The sequence below is a fragment of the Spermophilus citellus genome, assembly GCF_964194105.1.
Source record: "Spermophilus citellus genome assembly, chromosome: 5".
Classification (NCBI taxonomy): domain Eukaryota; kingdom Metazoa; phylum Chordata; class Mammalia; order Rodentia; family Sciuridae; genus Spermophilus; species Spermophilus citellus.
In genome coordinates this window covers 51,260,755-51,282,854 of record NC_138186.1, presented here as the reverse complement: position 1 = coordinate 51,282,854, position 22,100 = coordinate 51,260,755, and the positions used below count along the sequence as shown (strand labels likewise).

The 22,100-nt window shown below is 37.2% G+C and overlaps 1 protein-coding gene and 1 long non-coding RNA gene across 3 annotated transcripts in view; one reads left to right on the top strand and one right to left on the bottom strand.

The window, feature by feature from the left end:
* The window catches only part of LOC308650070, a 637,596-nt gene that overhangs the window by 347,242 nt on the left and 268,254 nt on the right, over positions 1-22,100 (top strand). The window lies entirely within an intron of this gene.
* SNRPC (small nuclear ribonucleoprotein polypeptide C) lies at positions 1,968-18,493 on the bottom strand. The gene is made up of 6 exons (XM_081295996.1): positions 18,363-18,493; positions 17,961-18,003; positions 12,510-12,618; positions 8,010-8,099; positions 5,821-5,925; positions 1,968-2,320 (listed from the first exon to the last, which is right to left on the bottom strand). Exons 1-6 carry the CDS (start codon positions 18,368-18,370, stop codon positions 2,196-2,198), a joined length of 480 nt encoding a protein of 159 aa, XP_081152122.1. The 5' UTR covers positions 18,371-18,493; the 3' UTR covers positions 1,968-2,195.

Here is a 22,100-nt window from a genome sequence, read left to right as displayed (position 1 = left end):
AGTTTAACAAAGCACAACTACAGAGAACAAAAGCAGAAACAAATAGGTTCTGATTTTTTAATCAATTCAAAGGGCAAACTAACATAATGAATTATTAGAAGACACTTCCTTTTCTAAGGGGCTATGAAAAAGTGCAACTTACTGTTACTGACTTATGACTCAAACATGCAGTTTTCTTTATAAAATAAGAACTCTAATGTGAACATTTGTATAGGTACACAAAAGAATACTAAAAATCAGGAACAGGAGACATTAAGAGTCAATTTGGGATAAAATACATGCTTTCTTTTCTGTGGACAAATCCAAAACCACTGTGAGTACATTTGAAGTCCAGGTTCTCATCATTTCTACTGTCAGGGCTTTTGAATGGTTTATCAGAATGCTACTTCCTTGATTCTAGGCTGTATGAGAAATAAGATACTTGCCAAGAGCTGTCATTCCGTATGAAAAAGTCCACTGGTGATTATTTGTCCCAGTTACATAGCTTCAGTCTAGGTGTCTTTTAGACTCCTAGATATATATTTTCTCAACAATGGACAGCAGTGAATAAGATATTGTTGTATGAAGAAACTAAGATGCAGAGCAATGTGTATTGCAGAAATCTTTTCTACTGAGCTTCCTTATTCTAACAATACTGACATATGCAACACTGTGAATGAATCATGCTTCATAAGTCAGCTCCCTGTCACAGGTATCAATGTAATGTTGTTTCCAGTCTTTTGCTGCAATATACATAATCTTTTTTTTTTAATATTTAGTTTTTAGTTGTAGGTGGACACAATACCTTTTTTTTTTTTTTTTTTTTTTTTTAAGAGAGAGTGAGGGCTGGGGATGTGGCTCAAGCGGTAGCGCGCTCGCCTGGCATGCGTGCGGCCCGGGTTCGATCCTCAGCACCACATACCAACAAAGATGTTGTGTCCGCCGAGAACTAAAAAATAAATATTAAAAATTCTCTCTCTCTCTCTCTCTCTCTCTCTCTCTCTCTCCTCTCTCACTCTCTTTTTAAAAAAAAAAAAAAAGAGAGAGTGAGAGAGGAGAGAGAATTTTTAATATTTATTTTTTAGTTCTCGGCGGACACAACATCTTTGTTGGTATGTGGTGCTGAGGATCGAACCCGGGCCGCACGCATGCCAGGTGAGCGTGCTACCGCTTGAGCCACATCCCCAGCCCCTCTTTTTATTTATGTGTGCAACTTTACCTGTAGGATGAATTCCTAAACATGAAAATACTAGGTCATAGGATACCGGTATTATAATTTTGATAATGCCAAATTGCCCTTCCCAGAGGTTGTACAATTTTCAATGCCACTTGCAATGTGAAAAAGTGTAAATTTTATACTGAACTGAATATGAACTATGCCAATGCTTTTTAGATGTTTTCCAAATAGTATTCTAAGTACATTTTCTGTATCACAAAACTTTGCCTAATTTTATGATTCTTATAGAAAATTTCAGGCTATTTGAAGCCAAGATAGAGGGGACCCAAGAGAAAGGAGAAGCTGAGGTTAAGGCAATTCCTGCCTTCTTTAGCTGAGATGTACAAAATACAAAACATCAAGAATTTTCCCCTATTTCATCATGAAAGACTTAAAGCTTTTCATTTATTCATGTGAAAATTAACCAATTATGGTGTTTATTATTTAAAGCCATAAAAGCTTAACTGGCTGGGGATGTAGGTCAGTGGTTGAGTGCTTACCTAGCATGTGCTAGGCCTTGGGTTCAATTCCCAGCATGCAAAAAGAAAAACAAAACAAGCTCTATAGAACTGTTAGATGTACCAAAATCCCAGGCGAAAGAATTTTACTATCTAAAGCCAGGGTGCTAAAAGGGACTTCCTCTATAGCTACGGAAAAGAATCTCACACACAGTACATGCTGAAAAAGAAAATGAGCTAGGACACCACAACCAAAATGTCTGATCTCTTTATAATACACAAAGAATACGAAGGGGAGGAAAAAGGGAACACACTTTTAACTAAAAGAGCTGACAACTTTATTTTCACATTTCACAATACAAATGAAAACTGTACTTTTTCTTTCCAATTTCTCCCTTCTGAAACTATTCTCTTTGATACAAATAGGGAGCAAGTCTTTGTTGTCATACTGTTAGAAAACACCCAGAGTCACACAGCACCACGATCTCCTGGTGAATGAAGTAGAACAAGTAATATAAAACTGAAAAAGCTCCCCTCTATCCTTATCTGTCTGGTCGTGTCATTCCTGGCCGAGTGGGCACCATCATGGGACGAGCAGGAGGTCTCATCATTGGAGGCCCAGGCATCATTGGCATGTGGCCTCCCATTGGTGGCCTCATTCCAGGAGCTGCAGGACAAAACAAAGAAAAGGGAGAAATGGGAGTGAAGAAATAACATTTGAGAGAGTGTCTGATGGGACTTCAACTAAAAACAAATAAAATACCCCCCCCCTGCAAAATGCTGTAAAAAAGACACACTTGACAGAAGAAATGCAACAGGATCATCACATTTGTAAATTACTTAGACATTCTCAAACAAAAAAACAAAAAGGTCAACACAAGAACCATGTGGGTATCATGATCTAATGATAGTAAGGGGGAAACTATGAATAGACTGTTTTTGAGAAATCACCAGGGACACTAGTTCCTTAAACCGACCTTTTTTCTTACTCAGGGAAATTCACAACTAAGTCACATGTTATTCAGTCAGCTCTTTTAACCAGTTATATCCACCATATAACCAGGAGCTATTTCATGAATGTACACAGGCACAGAGGACAATCTTACCACTAAGCGTTTGTTCGGAGTTGTAGGAAAGGTGAGCAGGAGGCCCATGCTGAGAACCTGTTAGTAACCATACTTAGCTCAAGTCAAGAAAAATAATAGGCAATAATGTGATTTATAACAATTAGCATACACAAAATTTTATTTTTCTAATGCACTTTAGAAACTATTACTGAATTGTTTTAAGTGTCCCATCAATAAATCAGCCAAATATATGAGGCAGGGAAGGGAGAGCAAGCAGAGGGGTAAGGGAACAACACAAGCAGTCTCAATGAATAGATCATGTTCTATTTCCAGCTGGGTGGTGGTTTCATGGATATTCATTTTATTATTATGGCTCATAATTTTCTTTTTTAAATTTTTTTAAATATTTGTTTTCCAGTTATAGTTGGAAACAATTATTTCATTTATTTATTTTTATGTGATGCTGAGGATCGAACCCAGGGTTTCGCACCTACAAGTCAAGCGTTCTACCGCTGAGCTACAACTCCAGCCCCCCCGCCCCCCCATCATAATTTTCATACTACATAAATTTTTCAAGTATCAAATTTTGCCTATTTTTTTTTCCCTATACTGAGGATTTAACCCAGGGTGCTTAACACTGAGCTACATCCCCAGTCCTTTTTATTTTTTGAGGCAGGGTCTTATTAAGTTGCTGAGAGTCTCACTAAATTGCTGAGGCTAACCTCAAACTTACAGTCCTCCTGCCTTGGCCTCCCAAGTGCTGGGATTACAGGCATATGCCATCATGCCCAGCACTAATTATTTATTTTTACTTAAACAGTTTTCATTAAAGGTTTGAAGTAAATAGTTCAAGGAAAACTATATTCGAGACTGGGGATGTAGCTCAGTGCTTGCTCAACATGCACAAAGCCCTGGGTTCAATACCTAATGCTGCCCCAGTGTGGAGGTAGACAAAAAAGAAAGCTAAACTTAGAAAAAAAAGAAAACTATAAAAAAAGTATTTAAAATTGAATATAGTCTTATCACAAAAAGAAACACGACTATATGCAAAGACACAAAATCCAACAAGTACAGAATTTTTTAAAGATCCATTTCAACAAGAACACAAAATAATAATAAATTTCTAAATTGCACATAAAGACCAAGCTTAACATAACCTGTATTCAAGCATTGTTTATAGGAAAGATTAAAAACTGGGTACCTGAAAACTTGTTTTCTTTGGTCTCCATAGTGGATTGAATTTGAATTAGTTGCCAACACGGGGATTTCAAATAAAAGTCTAGATTCCTTTTATGTTTTTAATTTTATCATGGGAATGTTCAAACATACACTTAGTACAAAGGAGTATGATGAATATCCATGTATCCACCATCCAGCATCAACACTTATCCACTCATAACCAACTTTGTTCAGTTATACCCCAACTAATTTCTATTCCCACCCAACCCCCAACTCCTCAAATTATTTTAACACAATTCCACAATCTGATCACTTTATCCTGGCTCTGAAAATTTTTTAAAAAGAAAGAAAAAGGAATGAGAACTGGAAACACCAAGCCTGCATTCTCAAGTCAACGACAGGCTGAAATTGAGTTTTGGAAGCTGACCCTTTTTTTCTTTGCTTTTCTTTCTTTCTTTCTTTCCTTTTCCTTTTCAAGAGAGGCAGAGTCTTGCTGTTGTCCAAGTAGGCCTAAATTTCTGGGCTCAAGCAATCCTCCTGCCTTAGCCTTCTGAGTAGCTAGAACTATAGGCACATGCCACCATACATGTGGTGTATGTATGGTGGCATGTGCCTGGCTGGAAGCCTTCTTCTTTAGGTAGGTCATATTTTCCTCAGTTCAGCACATCCCTAACCCTCTAGGTATCTGAATACATGGCCCTAATTTAAGAATGCTAAAGCTAAATCAATCACTTCAGTTGTGTTTTGGGTCCACAAGCCTATATAAGTCAGGAACTCTAAATGATACCCACAGCAGCATACTGACTACTTTCTGGCTAGAAAGCTACTATAATACCTTTGCACCTTTTTTTCCAGTTGAGATGTAGGCATCAATCAGATGTCCCCAAACCTGTTTATGTCAGTCATATTTATTATTCTAGTTATATGACTTAACTGTTCTTAAAAAAAAAAAAAAGCATGAAAACAAAATTGTTTTTATGAAAACTAGCTGGATATACTTAAAAAGAATCAGGCAAATCATCCCCCAAATGCTCAGAAATTTAGTAGGCAAAACAATCAGAAGATTGGACTAGATTACATCACAGTCTCCTACCATTTCTAAGAAAACGAAACTAAAGTTGGTAGAAGATGCACTGTTTTATGGGTTTATGATAGAAATACAATTTTCCAATCAGCAGACTCACTTACAAAGCAAAGGTCCTACCCATGGATCAGAAATATTTGCAAATCAATGTAATTTATGTTTACACTAAATAAAATGGTAATGGCTCAGTGGTAGAGCACTCCATTAGCATGGGCAAGGTCCTGGGTTCAATCCATAACACACAAAAAACTGCTAAATAAAAAATTAAATTAAGAAGTAAATAAAATGCTTCAGGTATAGGATTTTTTTCCCACTCCCTGGACAAAATAACAGCTACTAGGTCTTTTTAGAATACTGATTGGGCCATTAAATATGTAACAAGAGAGCTGGGGTTAAAGTGTACTTTAACTCAGTGGTAGAGTGCTTGCCTAGCAGGCACAAGTCACTGTGTTTGATCCCTAGCACACAAAAAAATTAAAAGTAAATAAATAAATAAATAAATAAATATGTGCAACAGGAGGAAGCTCTGCTCCAAATCAAAATGGAATAAGCTCATCTGCCCTTCTGTTCATCATTAGTGGCCAAAAGTCAAGATAAAACAAAACAACAGGGAGGGAGAAGGAAGACAGAGGCAGCCTTATCTTGCTTTTAGTAGTGCAAGGTCATTAGATACTCCATTTATACTAATTAATCCAATATTTCTTTGTTTATCATTAAAGATTAACCAAGTCTGTTACAATACATGTAATAATACATTTAGGTAACTACTTAAGAATTCCACTTAACTAGAGAACAAAAACAATATACCTTGCTGAAAGGAAAGACAGTTCGACTTACCAGGTCCCACTGGCATCATCCCAGGAGGAGGAGGGCCCATCATTGGCATCATGGGAGGGCCTCCCATATGGGGTGCTGGCATCATACCAGGGCGAGGAGGACCCGCTAAAATAAAGAATAGTGTTTATGGTCAAAGTATATTTGTATGCTTATATGTTGTTGTTCTTTTTATTTTTATTTTTTATTTTTTTGCTATCAAGGATTGAACTCAGGGGTGCTTGACCACTGAGCCACATCCCCAGCCCTATTTTGAACTTTATTTACCAACAGGGTCTCACTGAGTTGCTTAGCACCTCACCATTGCTCAGGCTGGCTTTCAACTCACAATTCTCCTGTCTCAGCCTCCCAAACCACTGGGATTACAGGTGTATGCCACCATGCCCAGCTGATAAGTTTTCTTCTTAATTGAAACTAATATGGTCTCAGGAATTGGTTCCAATTTTGAAACAATGGATTTCTAATGGTTTCATTTTATTAACAGTAGCTCTACAAAAATCACATGCCATAAAACTTTACTTACTTTATAACTAAAAAGCAAAAAATAAAAATAAAAATATGCCTAGACAGAACTATAAAATGAAGTTAGGTTCCTCAGGTTTAAAAACAAAAATTCTGAGGCTAGGGGTGTAGCTCAGTATTAGAGAACTTGCCTACCATGCATGAGGCCCTGGGTTCAATTCCCCAGCACAACTAAATAAATAAATAAGAACAGATTATACTCTTGCTAGGGCTCTTGACAAAAAGGTAATGAACTAAAATCACAAGTACCTAATTTCAGATCTTTTTTTTTTTTTTTAGTTTTACAGACACAATACCACCTTTATTTTATTTATTTTTTAACATGGTGCTTAGGATTGAACTCAGTGCCTCACGCATGCCAGGCAAGTGCTCTACCACTGAGCCACAACCCCAGCCCTCAAAAAGATCAAAATCTATGTTTAAAAGATTCTTGAGCTGGGCAAGCTGGCTCACATCTGTAATTCCAGCTACTACAGGGTTAAGATAGGAGGTATGAAAGTTCAAGGACAGGCTGGGAACTTAATAGGACCATGTCTCAGACAGAACTTTTAAGGGCTGGGGATGTAGCATAGTGGTAAAGTGGTAGAGCGCTTGCCTAGCTTGCCTCTGGGCCTAATTCCGAGTACTTAAAAAAAAAAGAATATTCTTCTGAAGTACGAGGACTTATATGCAAAGATATTCCTGATAGTATCATTTATAAAAACAATATAACTGGAATAACTTAAATATCTAACAATACCTAAGAAAATGATGTGATAAATTATGATACATTCATATCATGAACTACTCTATTAAAAATAATGGAGGCCTAGGGGGTATAGTTCAGTGATAACAGCAGGTGCTTGGCAAGCACAAGGCCATGCGTTTGAACCCCAACACTGAAAGAAAAAACAAAAAGGTGGAGGGATAAGTCAATCAAGGTGAACAAGAAGACATAAGTGACCTGGGAGTTGCTGTGGGCCCAGGCCAGACCAAATCCCACGATGACAAATATCTAGAAATGGTTTGGCAGGCCATTAGGGGTTCACCTGCATTACTGTGCAACAATTAAAACAGTCAAACTTTTTGTGTTTGTATCCATGATAAGTGAATCCAATTTCAATCTGAATCTTCCCAGGGGAGCAAAAAGGACTATAACCTAGTATTCAATTTCTTCCTGTCTGCTATGCAGTGACAGGTTTTTCTACAGAGCAGGGGCACTGGAACCGCTCCACCTTCAACAATCCAATTCTTATCTTTCACATTTCAATTCTTATCTTTGATTGTTAGGTGGGTTAGAAATATGAAAAAAGACTTGAGAAGTTTACCAGCTATTTCAGTCTTCTGGTGTTCTGTTCATAGCAATGACTAACTTAATATGTTCAACAACACCTATTCACATATTAGTTCATTTAATCACATGTTCATTCTTAACTCTCCATTTGAATCCACCTCAAAAATCCACAAAGAATAAAAATAAAAAAGAATTGGGATGTCACAATTACAATACCTTAGTAATAATATCATCAAATCAACTTGAAAACTATTTTGGAAATTATACCACTAAAGTTGTTTTCTATTACTATTCATGTATTCATTTACATAAGCATTTGAAAACCAACAGATAATCTAACATAATCAAAGGATAATCTACCCAGTTACATCCATCAATATAAAACCTTCAAACTTACGTAGACTAGGGGGAGGTGGGATCATAGCACCTGCTGGAGGAGGTGCAGAGAATGGAGTAGGAGGTATCTTTCCTTGTTGAAATGCAGCCGCTTTGGGAAGATGGATAGGGGAAAAAAACAAACATGAATATGAATTCAAAATACATTTACAAAAATAACCACCTTTCTTTTAAATATTCCAAATACTTCACTCTAACATGTAAAGTTACTATGTCATTACTCTACCATTTTAAAATCAATTGTAGGTATTCACTGGTTAAAATAGCAACTAACTACTGATTTAGTTATTTTAAATGCTTTAGAATTTTTATTAATTTAAACTGGGTGTGGTGGAACATGCCTGTAATCCCAGCAACTTGGGAGGCAAATCAGGAGGATTGCAAATTGGAGTTCAGCCTCAGCAACTTAGTGAGATCCTGTCTCAAACTAAAATAAAAAAGACTACGGATATAGCTCAGAGGTAAAGTTCCCCTAGGTTCAATCCTCAGTACTTCCCATAAAAAAATTTTATTCACTTACCAGGTGCTTTTATTTTTTACTATATAGTATTTCTATGGTTAAAATAACAATGGGACCTTGGAGTGAAAATTTCCCACCTAACCAATGTCTTTTACCAACAAGAAATCATCATCTTTTTTTCTTCTTCTTTTTTAACACTGGGGATTAAAACCAAGGTGCTCTACTACTGAGGTGCTCTAGGCTGTCCTCCAACTTGTGATCCTTCTGCCTCAGCCTCCAGAGTCCCTAGGATTATAGGTATGTGCTACCACACTCAGCAAAGTAGTCACGTTTAATCTGTATGTGACTTATAACCAACTCAAGCCATTCATTATCTTGTTTGAGAAATGTGTAATACATGCCCAAAGGCCAGGCTTTAAAATTTTGTATCTTTTCTATATCCTGGTGAAAACAACACATCATTTTGCCTTGCCATTTTTTAAATTAATGCACTGATTTAGGAGATGTGAAAGAAACAATAATTTTTTTCTTTTTTTTTTTTTGTAGTTGTAGATGGACCCAATACCTTTATTTTATGTTTTTATTTATTTATTTAAAATTGTTTTAGTTGTTGATAGGCCTTTATTATTTATTTATTTATATGCGGTGCTGAGAATCGAACCCAGTGCCTCACACATGCCATGCAAGTGCACTACCACTAAGCCATAGCCTCAGCCCTATGTTTTTATTTTTATGTGGTGCTAAGGAGGATAGAACCCAGTGCCTCACAAAAGACAGGCAAGCACTCTACCACTGAGCTAAAACCCCAGCCCCAAAACAATGATTTCAAAGCAGGAGCCCACCCTGAAAGAAATTATGATCTTAAAAAAGTCCAATACTGCCAGGTGTGGTGGTGCACGCCTGTAATCCCAGCAGCTTGGTAGGCTGAGACAGGAGTTCAAAGTCAGCCTCAGCAACAGTGAGGTACTAGGCAACTCAGTGAGACTATGTCTCTAAATAAAATACAATACAGAGCTAGGGATGTGGCTTAATGGGTAAGTGCCCGGAGTTCAATCCCCAATTAAAAAAAAAAAAAAAAAAAAAAAAAAAAAAAAAAAAAACTAAAAAATATCTAATATTATCAACTTTTTTCTTTCTTACCATATGAGGTACAAGTGAAAAGAAAAGAAACTGATGATCATCTATATTTGGCTTTCAAAAAGTCATAACAGGGGCTGGGGATGTGGCTCAAGCAGTAGCACGCTCGCCTGGCATACGTGCGGCTCGGGTTCGATCCTCAGCACCACATACCAACAAAGATGTTGTGTCCGCCGAGAACTAAAAAAAAATAAATATTAAAAAAAACAAAATTCTCTCTCTCTCTCCTCTCTCAGTCTGTCTTAAAAAAAAAAAAAAAAAAAAAAAGTCATAACAGGTCGGGTGTGGTGGCGCACACCTGTAATCCCAGTGGCTAGAAAAGCCAGCCTCAGCAAAAGCAAGGCAGTAAGCAACTCAGTGAGACCCTGTCTAGGACTGGGGATGTGGCTCTGTGGTTGAGTGCCCCTGAGTTCAGTCCCCAATACCCACCCCCCAAAAAAACTAAACTAGGGCTGGGGATATGCCTCAGTGGTTAAGCACCTATAGGTTCAATCCCCAGTAACAAAAAAAAAAAAAAAAAAAAAGAAAGAAAAAGAAAAAGAAAGAAAGAAAGAAAAAGGAAGTCACAACTAAATATTAAAATGCACACTCATAAATATCTACATCTGAGCTGTGTGCGGTGGTGCATGCCTGTAATCCCATCAGCTGAGACAGGAGGATCATGAGTTCAAAGCAAGCCTCAACAATTTATCGAGGCACTAAGCAACTCATTGAGACCCTTTCTCTAAATAAAACACAGAAAAGGGCTGGGGATGTGGCTCAGTGGTTAAGTATCCCTGAGTTCAATCCCTAGTACCAAAAAAAGCAAAAATAAAAACAAAAAAAAAATCTATACCTGAGGTAAGAATTTCCCAATTCAATATTGTCTGCAGGCCATCCTACTCCACCCCCATCAATGCAAATCAGGTCAAATCAGGGCTGGGGTTGTGGCTCAGTGGTAGAGTGCTCGCCTAGCACGTGTGAGGCCCTGGGTTCAATCCTCAGCACCATATAAAAATCAGTAAATAAAATAGGGGTATTGTGTCCAACCACATCTTAAAAAAAAAAAAAAATCAGGCCAAGTCACTCAAACTAATCTCTGATTATTTATGGGGATCAGATCTAAAAAAAATGATAGAAGTAAACATTTAATAAAAGCTATTTGAGCAGGAATTATAGCTCAGTGGTAGAGCACTTGCCTAGCAAGTGAGGTACTAGGTTCTATTTTCAGCACTGCGAATAAATAAATAAAACAAAGATCCATCAACAACTAAAAATAAAAATTTTTAGTAGAAATTTTAAAATGAGGGCTAGGGTTGTGGCTCAAGTGGTAGAGTGCTTGCCTAGCATATATGAGGCACTGGGTTCAATCCTCAGCACCACATAAAATAAAGATATTGTATCCATCTAAAACTAAAACATAAATACTTAAAAAAAAAGAAATTTAAAAATAAGAGTTATTCATATACCTGTGCTCTATCAGGAATTATATATCTCAATAAGGGCTTTTCCAATCAGAAAGGTACTTTCTAGCTGGGTGCAGCAGCACACATCTGAAATCCCAGCAAGTGGGGATGCTGAGGCAGGAGGATCACAAGTTCAAGGACAATACAGGCAACTTAGCAAGACCTTATCTCAAACTAAAAACAGCTGGAGATGGAGCTAACTGGAAGATCACCCCTGTGTTTAATCCCCAATACTGGGGAGCGGGAGGAAAAGGATGACAGAATTAATTTTTTCAAATGAAATAGATTTACTATTTTTATGAGATTTACGCCATAAAAATCCTGGATACCAAAAGGGAGTAAATAAAGGTACTCAGTACTCCCATGCAGGAGCAATTCTGCCCAGCTACTACATGCCTGGAAACATTTTTTAAAAGTAGTCACAACTAGTGGGTTCATACCCAGGATGTTCCTAAACATCTTAAAATGCAAAGGGCAGAATACAAGATTAAGAAACTTGGTGTAAGCTAAACAAGATTCTTGTAGCTGGGTGATGAGAAACTAGGGAGTGGGGACAGAGAAAGTTCAGGCCTTAATTCAGTCTTTCTACTTTTCAAAATAGTTTTGCTTTTTTTTTTTTTTTTTTTTAATCACAAAGTCTACATTTGCCTGCCAGCTTGGAGTATAATGAATTTTTAAGAAAGGTCATGTTTCAAAAATATACCAGTATAACCTAAAGTACAACTTCTGTCAGTATCTGGTTCAACCAGCCAGAACAAAACATTCCTAATTAACATAAAAAAGGCATTTACAGGGGCTGGGGTTGTGGCTCAGCCCTAGCACATGGGAGGCCCTGGGTTTGATCCTCAGCACCACATAAAAATAAATGAATAAAATAAAGGTATTGTGTTCAACTATGACTAAAAAATAAATATTTTTTTTAAAAAAGGCATTTACAACAAAAATATGGGTCCAAAATATTCAGACTACTTTGCCACATCAGTTAGTCTTATTTGTTTCTTTGCTTTGCTATTTCTTTCTTTCAGGGCTACAAATAAGAAAGTCAAACGAAGTCTCTCCAACTAGTTGAAGAAAATCATAAATCCTCCCCAGCCTTTACCTATTACAACAGAAAAACACTTTTAAAAATTGTGGATCACTACAAAGAGGGGTTTACATAAATTTACTAAAAAATCATGTCAACAGAGAAATATTAGGCAATTCCATTCTTCTCTGCCCCACCTCCCAATATAACCCAAACCTGACAACTCTATCTCTGATTGCTCAACCCTCAACAATTAATATTAACCTGTTTCTATATTCATGGAAAATCAATGACCTTCCACTTCTTCCATTCAACATGGGCAAATTCCCCTATTTATCATTCAGAAGGCATTGCTTCTGTGAAACACAACAAAAAGACAGGGAGGGAATAGAATGGGACCATTCTGTCACATCAGAACAAGAAACCAAAACATACTTGTTTTGTCAATCAGGCTCTGAGCCTGTTCTTCCATCCATTTCTGATAGTAGTCTTTCACATTCTCTTTGTGTTTCCTACCACTGCAATGTGTCTTTCTCACAGATGGCTGTAAAACAAAAAGGTTGTATCAGATACAGAAACAAATCTCCTAAATGAGAAAGTTGAAAAATATTTACCTCTATGTAAGCAACCCAGCTAGTTTGGCTAGGCACTACTACACAATATCCTACAATACACTATGGCAATCTATTTATTTATTTATTTATTTAAAATGTTTGTTTTATAGTTATAGGTGGACACAGTATCTCTTTAATTGATCAACTGAAAGGCCAGTTTTGCTAGAGACTAACTATAAAGGGAACTTTCTGTGGTGACAGAAATATTCTGTGTGAATGAACACATCAAGTTGTAATTATATGACATATAAAATGTGTGCATAAAATTAAAAGTAAATTATGGGGCTGGAGTTGAAGCTCAGTGGTATAGTGTTTGCCTGGCACATGTAACACACCAGGTTTGATCCTCAGCACCATATGAAATTTTTTTTTTTTAAAGAGAGAGAGAGGAGAGAGAGAGAGAATTTTTTAATATTTATTTTTCAGTTTTCGGTGGATACAACATCTTTATTTTATTTTTATGTGGTGCTGAGGATCGAACCCAGCACCCTGCCCATGCCAGGCGAGCGCATTGCCGCTTCAGCCACATCCCCAGCCCACCACATAAAAATTTTAAAAATGAATAAAAAATAAAGGTATTGTGTCCATCTACAACTAAAAAAAAAATTTTAAATTAAATTATAGGGGCTGGGATTGAGGCTCAGTGGTAGAACGCTCGCCTAGCACCGGCGGGACCCAGGTTCAATCCTCAGCACCACATAAAAATAAAGGCATTGTGTTGTGTCCATCTACACCTAAAAAAAAATATATATATATATATATAAAGTAAATTATAATTCATAATTCTAAGTCAATAAATTTGCTGAAAAAAACCACAGTTATTATCTTCTAGTTATGCTTCAGACTTACCTCAAAACACACAACTGATAAACATTAAACCAAGGCCTGGAAGCCAGATCTCACTCAGATGCTCCTAATGGCTGCCTAACTACATCACTACATTCCTCCCCTGACTAATTCAATCACAGCAGAGTGACTAATGTCCACTGAGCAGAGTCTATCTTCTTTTTACAGGGAGGGTTACCAGGACTAGAACTTAGGGGCACTCCACCACTAAGCCACATCCCCAGCCCTATTTTGTGTGTGGGTTTTTTGTTTTGTTTTGTTTTGTTTTAAGGACAGGGTCTCACTGAGTTGCTTAGTGCTTCACGTGCAAGGTGAGTGCTCTACCACTCAGCCACAACCCCAGCCCTCATTTCTGTTTTCGTGTGTGTGTGTGTGTGTGTGTGTGTGTGTGTGTGTGTGTTTTCTTTCCTCTGAATATTTTTGTTTTTGCAGTATTGGAGATTAAGCCCAGGGGTCCCACATGCTAGAAGTGCTCTGCTATTGAGCTACACCCCCAGCAACACCCCCCTCAAACTGAGTTAAAAGAGTCATCTTAATTGTACAAACTGGCCTCAATCTTGAGATCCTCCTGCCTCAAAGTCACAAGTAGCTAGGGTTTCAAGGGGGTGCACCATGCCCAGCCAGCAATGGATGTTTTAATACACTTTGAAGCCCACTTCAGGAAATTGCTATAATCACATCTTTACTTTTAAGAAGAATTCAGAATAACAATAGTATAGGGTTCTCAATACTTCTCATTAAGAGAAAGTTATTATAAAAAGATATAAAAATTTTATAATTTTCTGAATTCTGGTATTAGTAAGATTATTAGTAGGTATGCAAAAATATGCCAAGAAAAAGTAGAAAGGCATAGCCCCCAAAGAACTTTAAGAAAATTATGACAAGGGGTTTTACCTAAAGAGGGGATTAAAAAAAAAAAAAAAGACTAGGGATCTATACTCAAGGACTAACTACTACAATAGCTATTTATTGGAGGGATCTCCTCCAGGAGAGTGTATAATATTAGAACTATTTCTTTAAGAGGAACCACTCTACTTGCATGCCCTACAAATCTGTATTTTCCCACCAGTACTGAGGACTGAACCCAGTAGCAGTCTACCACTGAGCTACATCCCCATCCCGTTTTTTTTTTTTTTTTTTTTTTTTAATTTTGAGGTTGCCCAGGCTGACCTCAAATTTGGGATTCTCCTACAGGTATGTGCCACCAAGTCCAGCCTGCAAATCTGTAAATGCTAAACATCACTCATAAAGATTTTTTTTTCCTTTGAAGTTCTGAGGATCAACCGCAGGGCCTTGCAAAGGATAGGTAAGCACTCTAACATTGAGCTACATCCCCAACCATGAAAAGAATTTTAAACAAAGTGACAACAGAGAAATCACTGGCTAGGTTCTTCCAGATACTATTCAAAATGACCAAGAATACTGATTTAGTCAGGTTCTTGCAAAAAGCAAAACAGAGTTGTGGTTCTCAAGGGATGCTTCAGACATCTAACAGTCTCTGAGATCTTTTTAGGGGCGTGCAACTCCATATGTTTTCATAAGACATTTCCTTTTTCACTGCATTGACAATGATGATGCCAAACTCTTGGTACGTTAGAATGAATCAAGGCATAGCACCTTTTTGTATTAATGATCACTGTATTTTTCAAAGTCCCAAACTCATGGGGGCAAAAACCCAGTTTCACTTTCTTTAATGAAACAATATAATTTTTATTAATTCTCAATTCTTGAGTTCCTATCTTTTTAATATTCTGGGTGACAAAAATGGAAGGACTGTCAAAGCATTTCTGTACATTAATATGTGAAATTTCAAGGAAATTCTTAGGTTAGTACTTAAAGCAAGCATGCAATTATTCTAGTTGCTAGCTTTATCAGTTGTCTCTTGCCCTGAAAGAAAGGGAAACATTCAAAAAATGAATGAAGTAGCCAGGCAATGAGGCATATGCTACTCAGTTGGCTGAAGAGGACTCCAAATTCCAGGGCAACCTAGTGATATCCTTCCTTAAAACAAAAATTTTAAAAAGAGCCAGTGATGTAGCTCAATGGTAGAGCACTTTCCTAGCATGCAAGGCCCAGAAAAGCAATTGATAGTATCTGTTGATAATAACAAAATATGAGCTACAAGCAAAAATTAAGAGTTTTAGGAAACCTTACCTATCACCATAAAACTGACAGCTTCTCACTACTTAAAGCTGGCACTGATTCAATTTTTAACTGAATTAATGTGAGTTCTTTTTTTTTTTTAACTATAGAGAGAGAGGGGGGGGGAGGGAGGGAGGGAGAAAGGGGGGGAGGGGGAGGGAGAGAGAGAAAGAGAGAGAGAGGGAGAGAGAATTTTTAATATTTTATTTTTTAGTTTTCGGCAGACACAACATCTTTGTTTGTATGTGGTGCTAAGGATCGAACCCAGGCCACACGCATGCCAGACGAGCGTGCTACCTCTTGAGCCACATCCCCAGCCCAATGTGAGTTCTTAATAGAATATAATCAAATGTGTCCATACTTGCAGATCTATATAACTCACTAAACCAATGTTTTCTAAATAACCAATTCATATTATAAAACCATGTATTTAAAAAAGATCCAAAGTATAAGACCAGTGATTTTTTTTATTTTTTTTTAGTTGTAGATGGACACAATGTCTTTATTTTATTTATTTATTTATTTATTTATTTATTTATTTATTTATTTTTGTGGTGCTGAAGATCGATCCCAGTGCCTCACACTGTACCACTAAGCCACAACCCCAGCCTCCAAATTAATAGTTTTATTTACATCTTTCTTTTTTTAAAGAAAGAGAGAGAGAGAGAGAGAGAGAGAGAGAGAGAGAATTTTTTAATATTTATTTTTTAGTTTTCGGCGGACACAACATTTTTGTTTGTATGTGGTGCTGAGGATCGAACCCGGGCCGCACGCATGCCAGGTGAGCGCGCTACCGCTTAAGCCACATCCCCAGCCTGATTTTTTATTTTTTTGGCCAGTGATTTTTAATGTAACATTCTGAAAAGTCTGATATGGTTTCAGAGTCCACACTGAAACTAAACATGTGTTAAGTTTTAATGTAATAATATAAAGAATTTTACAATTATCTAAAAAAATTCAAGTACTACCACTACCCATGTTCAGTAGCACACACCTATAATCCCAGGGATTATATAATATAATATATATAATATTATATATAATATAATCTATAATCCTAATTATATATGGGATTATAATATATGTAATCCCATATATATATAATCCTATAATCCCAGCAATATGGGAGGCTGAAGAAGGAGGATCTCAAGTTCAAAGATAGCATGAGCAACTTAGCAAGACTCTGTCTCAAGATAAAATAAAAAAAAACAGTCTGAGGATGTAGCTCAGTGGTTAAGAGCTCTGGGTTCAATCCCTAGTACCAAAAAAAGGAAAAGTACTATCCTTTTTTCAACTACATATCAGTGAAGAGCTGGCCTTTCTCTACATGATTCAACCAAAACAACACACTGTAACAGATTTAATGCAGATGTGTTCCATTAAGTCAGACATTACAGAGGTTTGTAAAGATGCTAAAACAATATCATTATTTATACTTAATTTTTTTGGAAAATAGCTGTTTCTTTTTTAAATGCTGTTACCCCAAAAAGCTTGTTACTGTTACTTTTAAATGAGTGAATTGTTAAGTTTTAATTTCAAATATATGCACACACAAACCATATAACCCAATTTAAAAATATATACACATAAGTCAATAAATTTTTAAGGTTTTAATGTAAACTTTAAAGATTTGAGATCAAAGAGACCAAAATATTTGAGAACTGTTGGGCTAGAAATACCAAGTTGGACCCCCTACTTCCACCTTCCACCTGTATATAAAATCACTTGTTTTCTTTTTCTTTTTTTTTTATATATTTATTTTTCAGTTTTCGGCCCACACATCTTTATTTGTATGTGGTGCTGAGGATCGAACCCAGGCCGCTCACGTACCAGGCGAGCCGACTACCGCTTGAGCGGTAGTAATTGTTATTTGCTAATAAGTTTTTAATCAAATCAAAGTATATTGTCCAAATCACAGCATTTACTCCCATTTTATCCAAACATTTTGATAACTTCAGACAGTTAACTATTTGAACTTCAAGGGCACTCTCCTAGAAATTTTGTGTAACTTTTTTTCATCTTCGAACTTGTTAAACATCTAATATTTTGGCTTTCCAGTGAAAGCACTGCCTTCTGGAAGAGTAATTTTTGCAAATGTCCTCAAATTATGAAATCAGTTACAGGAAGGGAAGAAAAATAAACACACCCAATTATTTTCTCCAATTAGTAAACCTTAAATTTCAGCAGTCTGAAAAGCACAAATCTACACGTTAAAAAAAATAACTAATTTTCTTAACCATTACACATTAGACTTTTTAAAACTATGAAGAAATCCATCACTTACAGAATCATGGGTGAGGTATGTATCGCAGTAGTCACAATAAAACCTGAAAAGAGGTGAGAGAGAAAAAAAGAAGATGTCATTCCATTATCAGATACCCATCCACGGCAGCGCTGTTCACTGAAAATAATAATAATAATAATAATAATAATTTTTTAAAACGCCCTATTCAGATCCTAAGGCGTCAAAGCGTTCGGACAAAACTGGGGGTTTCTGGTGCTTTAAGCGGGGTCGACCTCCACGCTCCGAAAGGGGTGTCTAGAGCTCGCCATCTCTCACCCTTTTTATTCCCCAGATCCCCGCCCGTCCTTCGAGGCTTCTAGTATCAGAACCCACTCTCCTCCACTCCTCTCAGGACTACCATCAAGGACTGTCACCTCCCTCATATTTCAGAGACCCTCTTACTTAGGCATGTTGCTCTTCGGGCCGTTGACCACTCGGCTCCGCGCCGCCCGGAAATGACGCACAGAGCTCACGACGGTGCCGCAACCTTCACGAGACTGACGTAAAGACTGCCGAAGCCCTGGCGGTCTGTAGGCAAGCAAGGGGCGGGGCTTTTCTCGACTTCCCTTCACCTATTACAAAATGGGAAGGGCAGCATTACGGATGCCTAAGAGGTTCAATCCAAGCTCATTTAGTCTTGATTGTTGGTGCTTCCGGGAGCGCGTTATTTTTCGTGAAATATGTGGCTCTTCCCTGCTACGTATCCGGTGCTGCATTACATGGGAACAAAACACAAAAAGTTCTGGTCCTGAGTTTACTAGAAATAGGGAAAAAGAGAGAACATCAATATGTAGTATCTTAGCTGGAACAAATTCCTATGGAGGGCCGAGGGATGATGGTGGTAATAAAGCAAGCAAGTGGAGCCTGACCGGGGGCCCACGGCCCTAGTCCCAGAGACTGAGAGGTTTGGTTTGAATCCAGCCTGGACAACATAGCGAAACTCTTGTCTCAAAATATAATAAAAGGGTTAGCCCGATCCTCGGTACCTCTTTTTTAAAAAAGTTGGGGGAAGCAACTTTAATAAAGACAGAAAGCCTGTTGAAAAAGTGACAACTAGAAAAGCCATAAAGCCATGTGCACTCGTTTATTTATCGTTATTCATTGTTTTTTGATTTAATATCCTTGTTTTAGTATCCAGGAGGCAGTAGAATCTCGAGTTTCTGCATATGTCTCACCATTTCTAGCTGTGCTACTTGGACAAGTTATTTAATCTTTTTGAACCTCATTCCATCATCTGAAGAGTATGAATAATTACTGTGGGGTTTAAGGAAGAATTAAGTGTGAAGATACTTGTAAAGTGTTTAATGCAGGTTGAGCATACTAGTCCTGCCACAAATGGTGGTTGTTACAAAGGAAGAAATTGATAAAAAGTATCCTGTCACTGGGATTACAGGCATGCACTACTTCACCTGGCTGGATTAAAATATTTTTAGGAGGCGTGACCAGATGTAGGGTTTGGTCCAGAATTAGAGACTAATTGTTTTGTTTCTGGTGGTACTAGAGTAAATCAGGGTACTCCACCGCTGAATTGCACCTTCGGCCTTTTTATTTTTATTTATTTTTTTTCCAGTTAAAAATGAGCAAATGACCTGAATAGATAATTTTTAATATAACAAATACAAATGACCAAGAAATATATGAAAAAATGTTGAATAGCATTAGCAAATAAAAACTACAATGAGAATCATCTTGCCCATGTTAGAATGGCTTTTTTTTTTCCTCAGCTTTTTTAAATTTTATTTTGAGACAGGATCTCAGTTGCTAAGGCTGGCCTTGAAATTCCAATCCTCCCGACTCTGCCTCCCTAGTTGCTGGTGTTACAGACATGCGCCACCACAACCAACTAGATCCTACTTTGTACAAACTAACTATAAAGTCTTTTTGGAGAAAAAGTCTGGATCTTAACATTGCTGTTCAAGAAACCAACCTTTGTGAGGTCACCCTGAGTTGATTTTCCTCAAGGGGATGAATTTATCAATTATGTTTTGATTTTTTCCTGATTTCCCTCTGTGCTGATCCTGGCCTGTTTTACCATCAAGTCTCTTCTTCCCCTTTCTCCTGCTCTTTACAAAATGGCAACGGAGGGTTGAGTCCATGAAAGCTGCAGGGCCTAAACTACTGTGCTGCTTGGCCTTTGGGCTGAATTGCTGGACTCTATTAATGAGAGGCATTTTCTGGACATTGGAGGGAACCAAGGAAAAAGTCAGAATATCCCTTCTCCCCACCTGCAAGCCAGAGTATCCATCCCGTCAACATTAGTCCTATGACCTACTTGGTTCCAACTTTGAGCAGATGAGCCAGCTCCCTGGGCTCTGGTAACACAATGTCCTGTCCTGTAAAGGTGGCATTAGTTTCCTACTGTTTGGCTTTTTATCTCTGACCCTGAGATATATATATATATACTCAGTATGACCTTAACCTCCAAGATCCAAAAGGTATCTCTCCACTGCCCTGTCGGTGAGCCCTATTATTTTGCAAAGCAGTGATTTTCACACTTTTTCTGTAGGGTTTAAGACAAATGTAAATGTTCACTTATTCTTTTCCCTAGGTCTGAGGTCAAAATCTTAAGTGCCCACCTGAGCTTAAAATGTCCTTGAATTTCTGTGTGATATTTTAAGAACATGAATGTTTGTGATCTATCCTAAAACATGTTTATATTTTTTAGTATTTCTTAAAGCATTTTATATTTAAATGTATTTTAGGACTGGGGATGTAGCTCAGTGGTAGAGTGCTTGCCTAGTTTACACAAGGCCCTGGGTTCAACCCCAAGCACCAAAACAACAACAACAACAACAAAAAAAAACTGTTTCCTAAAATGTATTTTAGGGTTCTTTTCAGTAAACAGAAAATACGCAGAGCACAAAATTAGAAAAAAGATAAAAAGATATACTCCCCACACATACCTCTGTTTCTTCCCAGTTTCTATGTAAACAAAAACAAGTTTACTGGTTCTGTTTTACAGATACATAGTATTTCCTTGTATGGCTGTATTTAAATTGTTTCCTGTCTTTTATTGTTATAATGATACTACAGGACTTAGTTAATTCATAATTCACATACACACAAATATGTTTCTAGGATAAAGTTCTAAAAGTAGAACTGCTAAGTTGAAGAGCTTTGCATTTGGAATTTTGAAAAATGCTGCCAAATGGCCCTCCAATGTGATTGTATTGGGAATGTTTTTTCATATTTTCAATCTGACATGTTAAAAAAGGCCTTGTAGTTCCAGATATTGGTACATGCCTATAATCCCAGCAACTCAGGAAGCTGAGGCAGGAGGATCCCAAGTTTGAGGCCAGTGTGTGATAACTTAGCAAGACCCTGTCTCAAAAAAATTAAAACAAAAAAGGCAGGATGTAGTTCAGTGGTAGAGCATCCCAGGTTCAATTCAAAGTGCCAGGAAAAAAAAAGTATTGTATAATAATTTTAATTTATGTTTCTTTTAAGAATGAAATTGGGCATATTTTCATATGGTTAAAGGCTTTAAAGAGTCCTAGAGCTTCTGTGTAGACTGTGTTTTCCATATCCTTTTCTTCTTTGCTGTTATATTGTTAGCCTCATCCTTTTCTTATTTATTGGCACATACTTTTCCAATTTTTTGTCTTTGGCTTTATTTCAAATGTTTTTATCAGGAAAATTATTTATATTTTGGTCAAATTTATTAATCTCTTTTAAAACTGGGTTTTATGTCTTACCTAGAACAGCCTTCACCTCTCGGAGATTTTTAATTGCAGTACTAGGGGTTGACCCCAGGGGCACTCTATCACAAGGCTACATCCTTAGCCTTTTTATTTTTTATTTTGAGACCGGGTCTTGCCAAGTTGCTGATGCTGTCCTCAAACTTGGGATCCTCCTGCCTCAGCATCCCAAGTCTCTGGGATTACAGGCAGGGGCCATTGTGCCCAGCTGTCACTTTTTTTTTTTCTAACTCTTATTTTTTCATGTTCGTATTTCTAATTTATCTGGAATTTATTTAAAGTAAGGTGTGAAATGGGAAACTAACCTAATTTTTCTTTTCGCAAAGAGCAACCCAATTAAACTGATACCTGTGTTTTAGTAATCCTTTATTTTCTCCTACTAATTTGAAATGCTTGTATCTATATATGCTATCTGATAGCATACATAGATAGATATATGCTA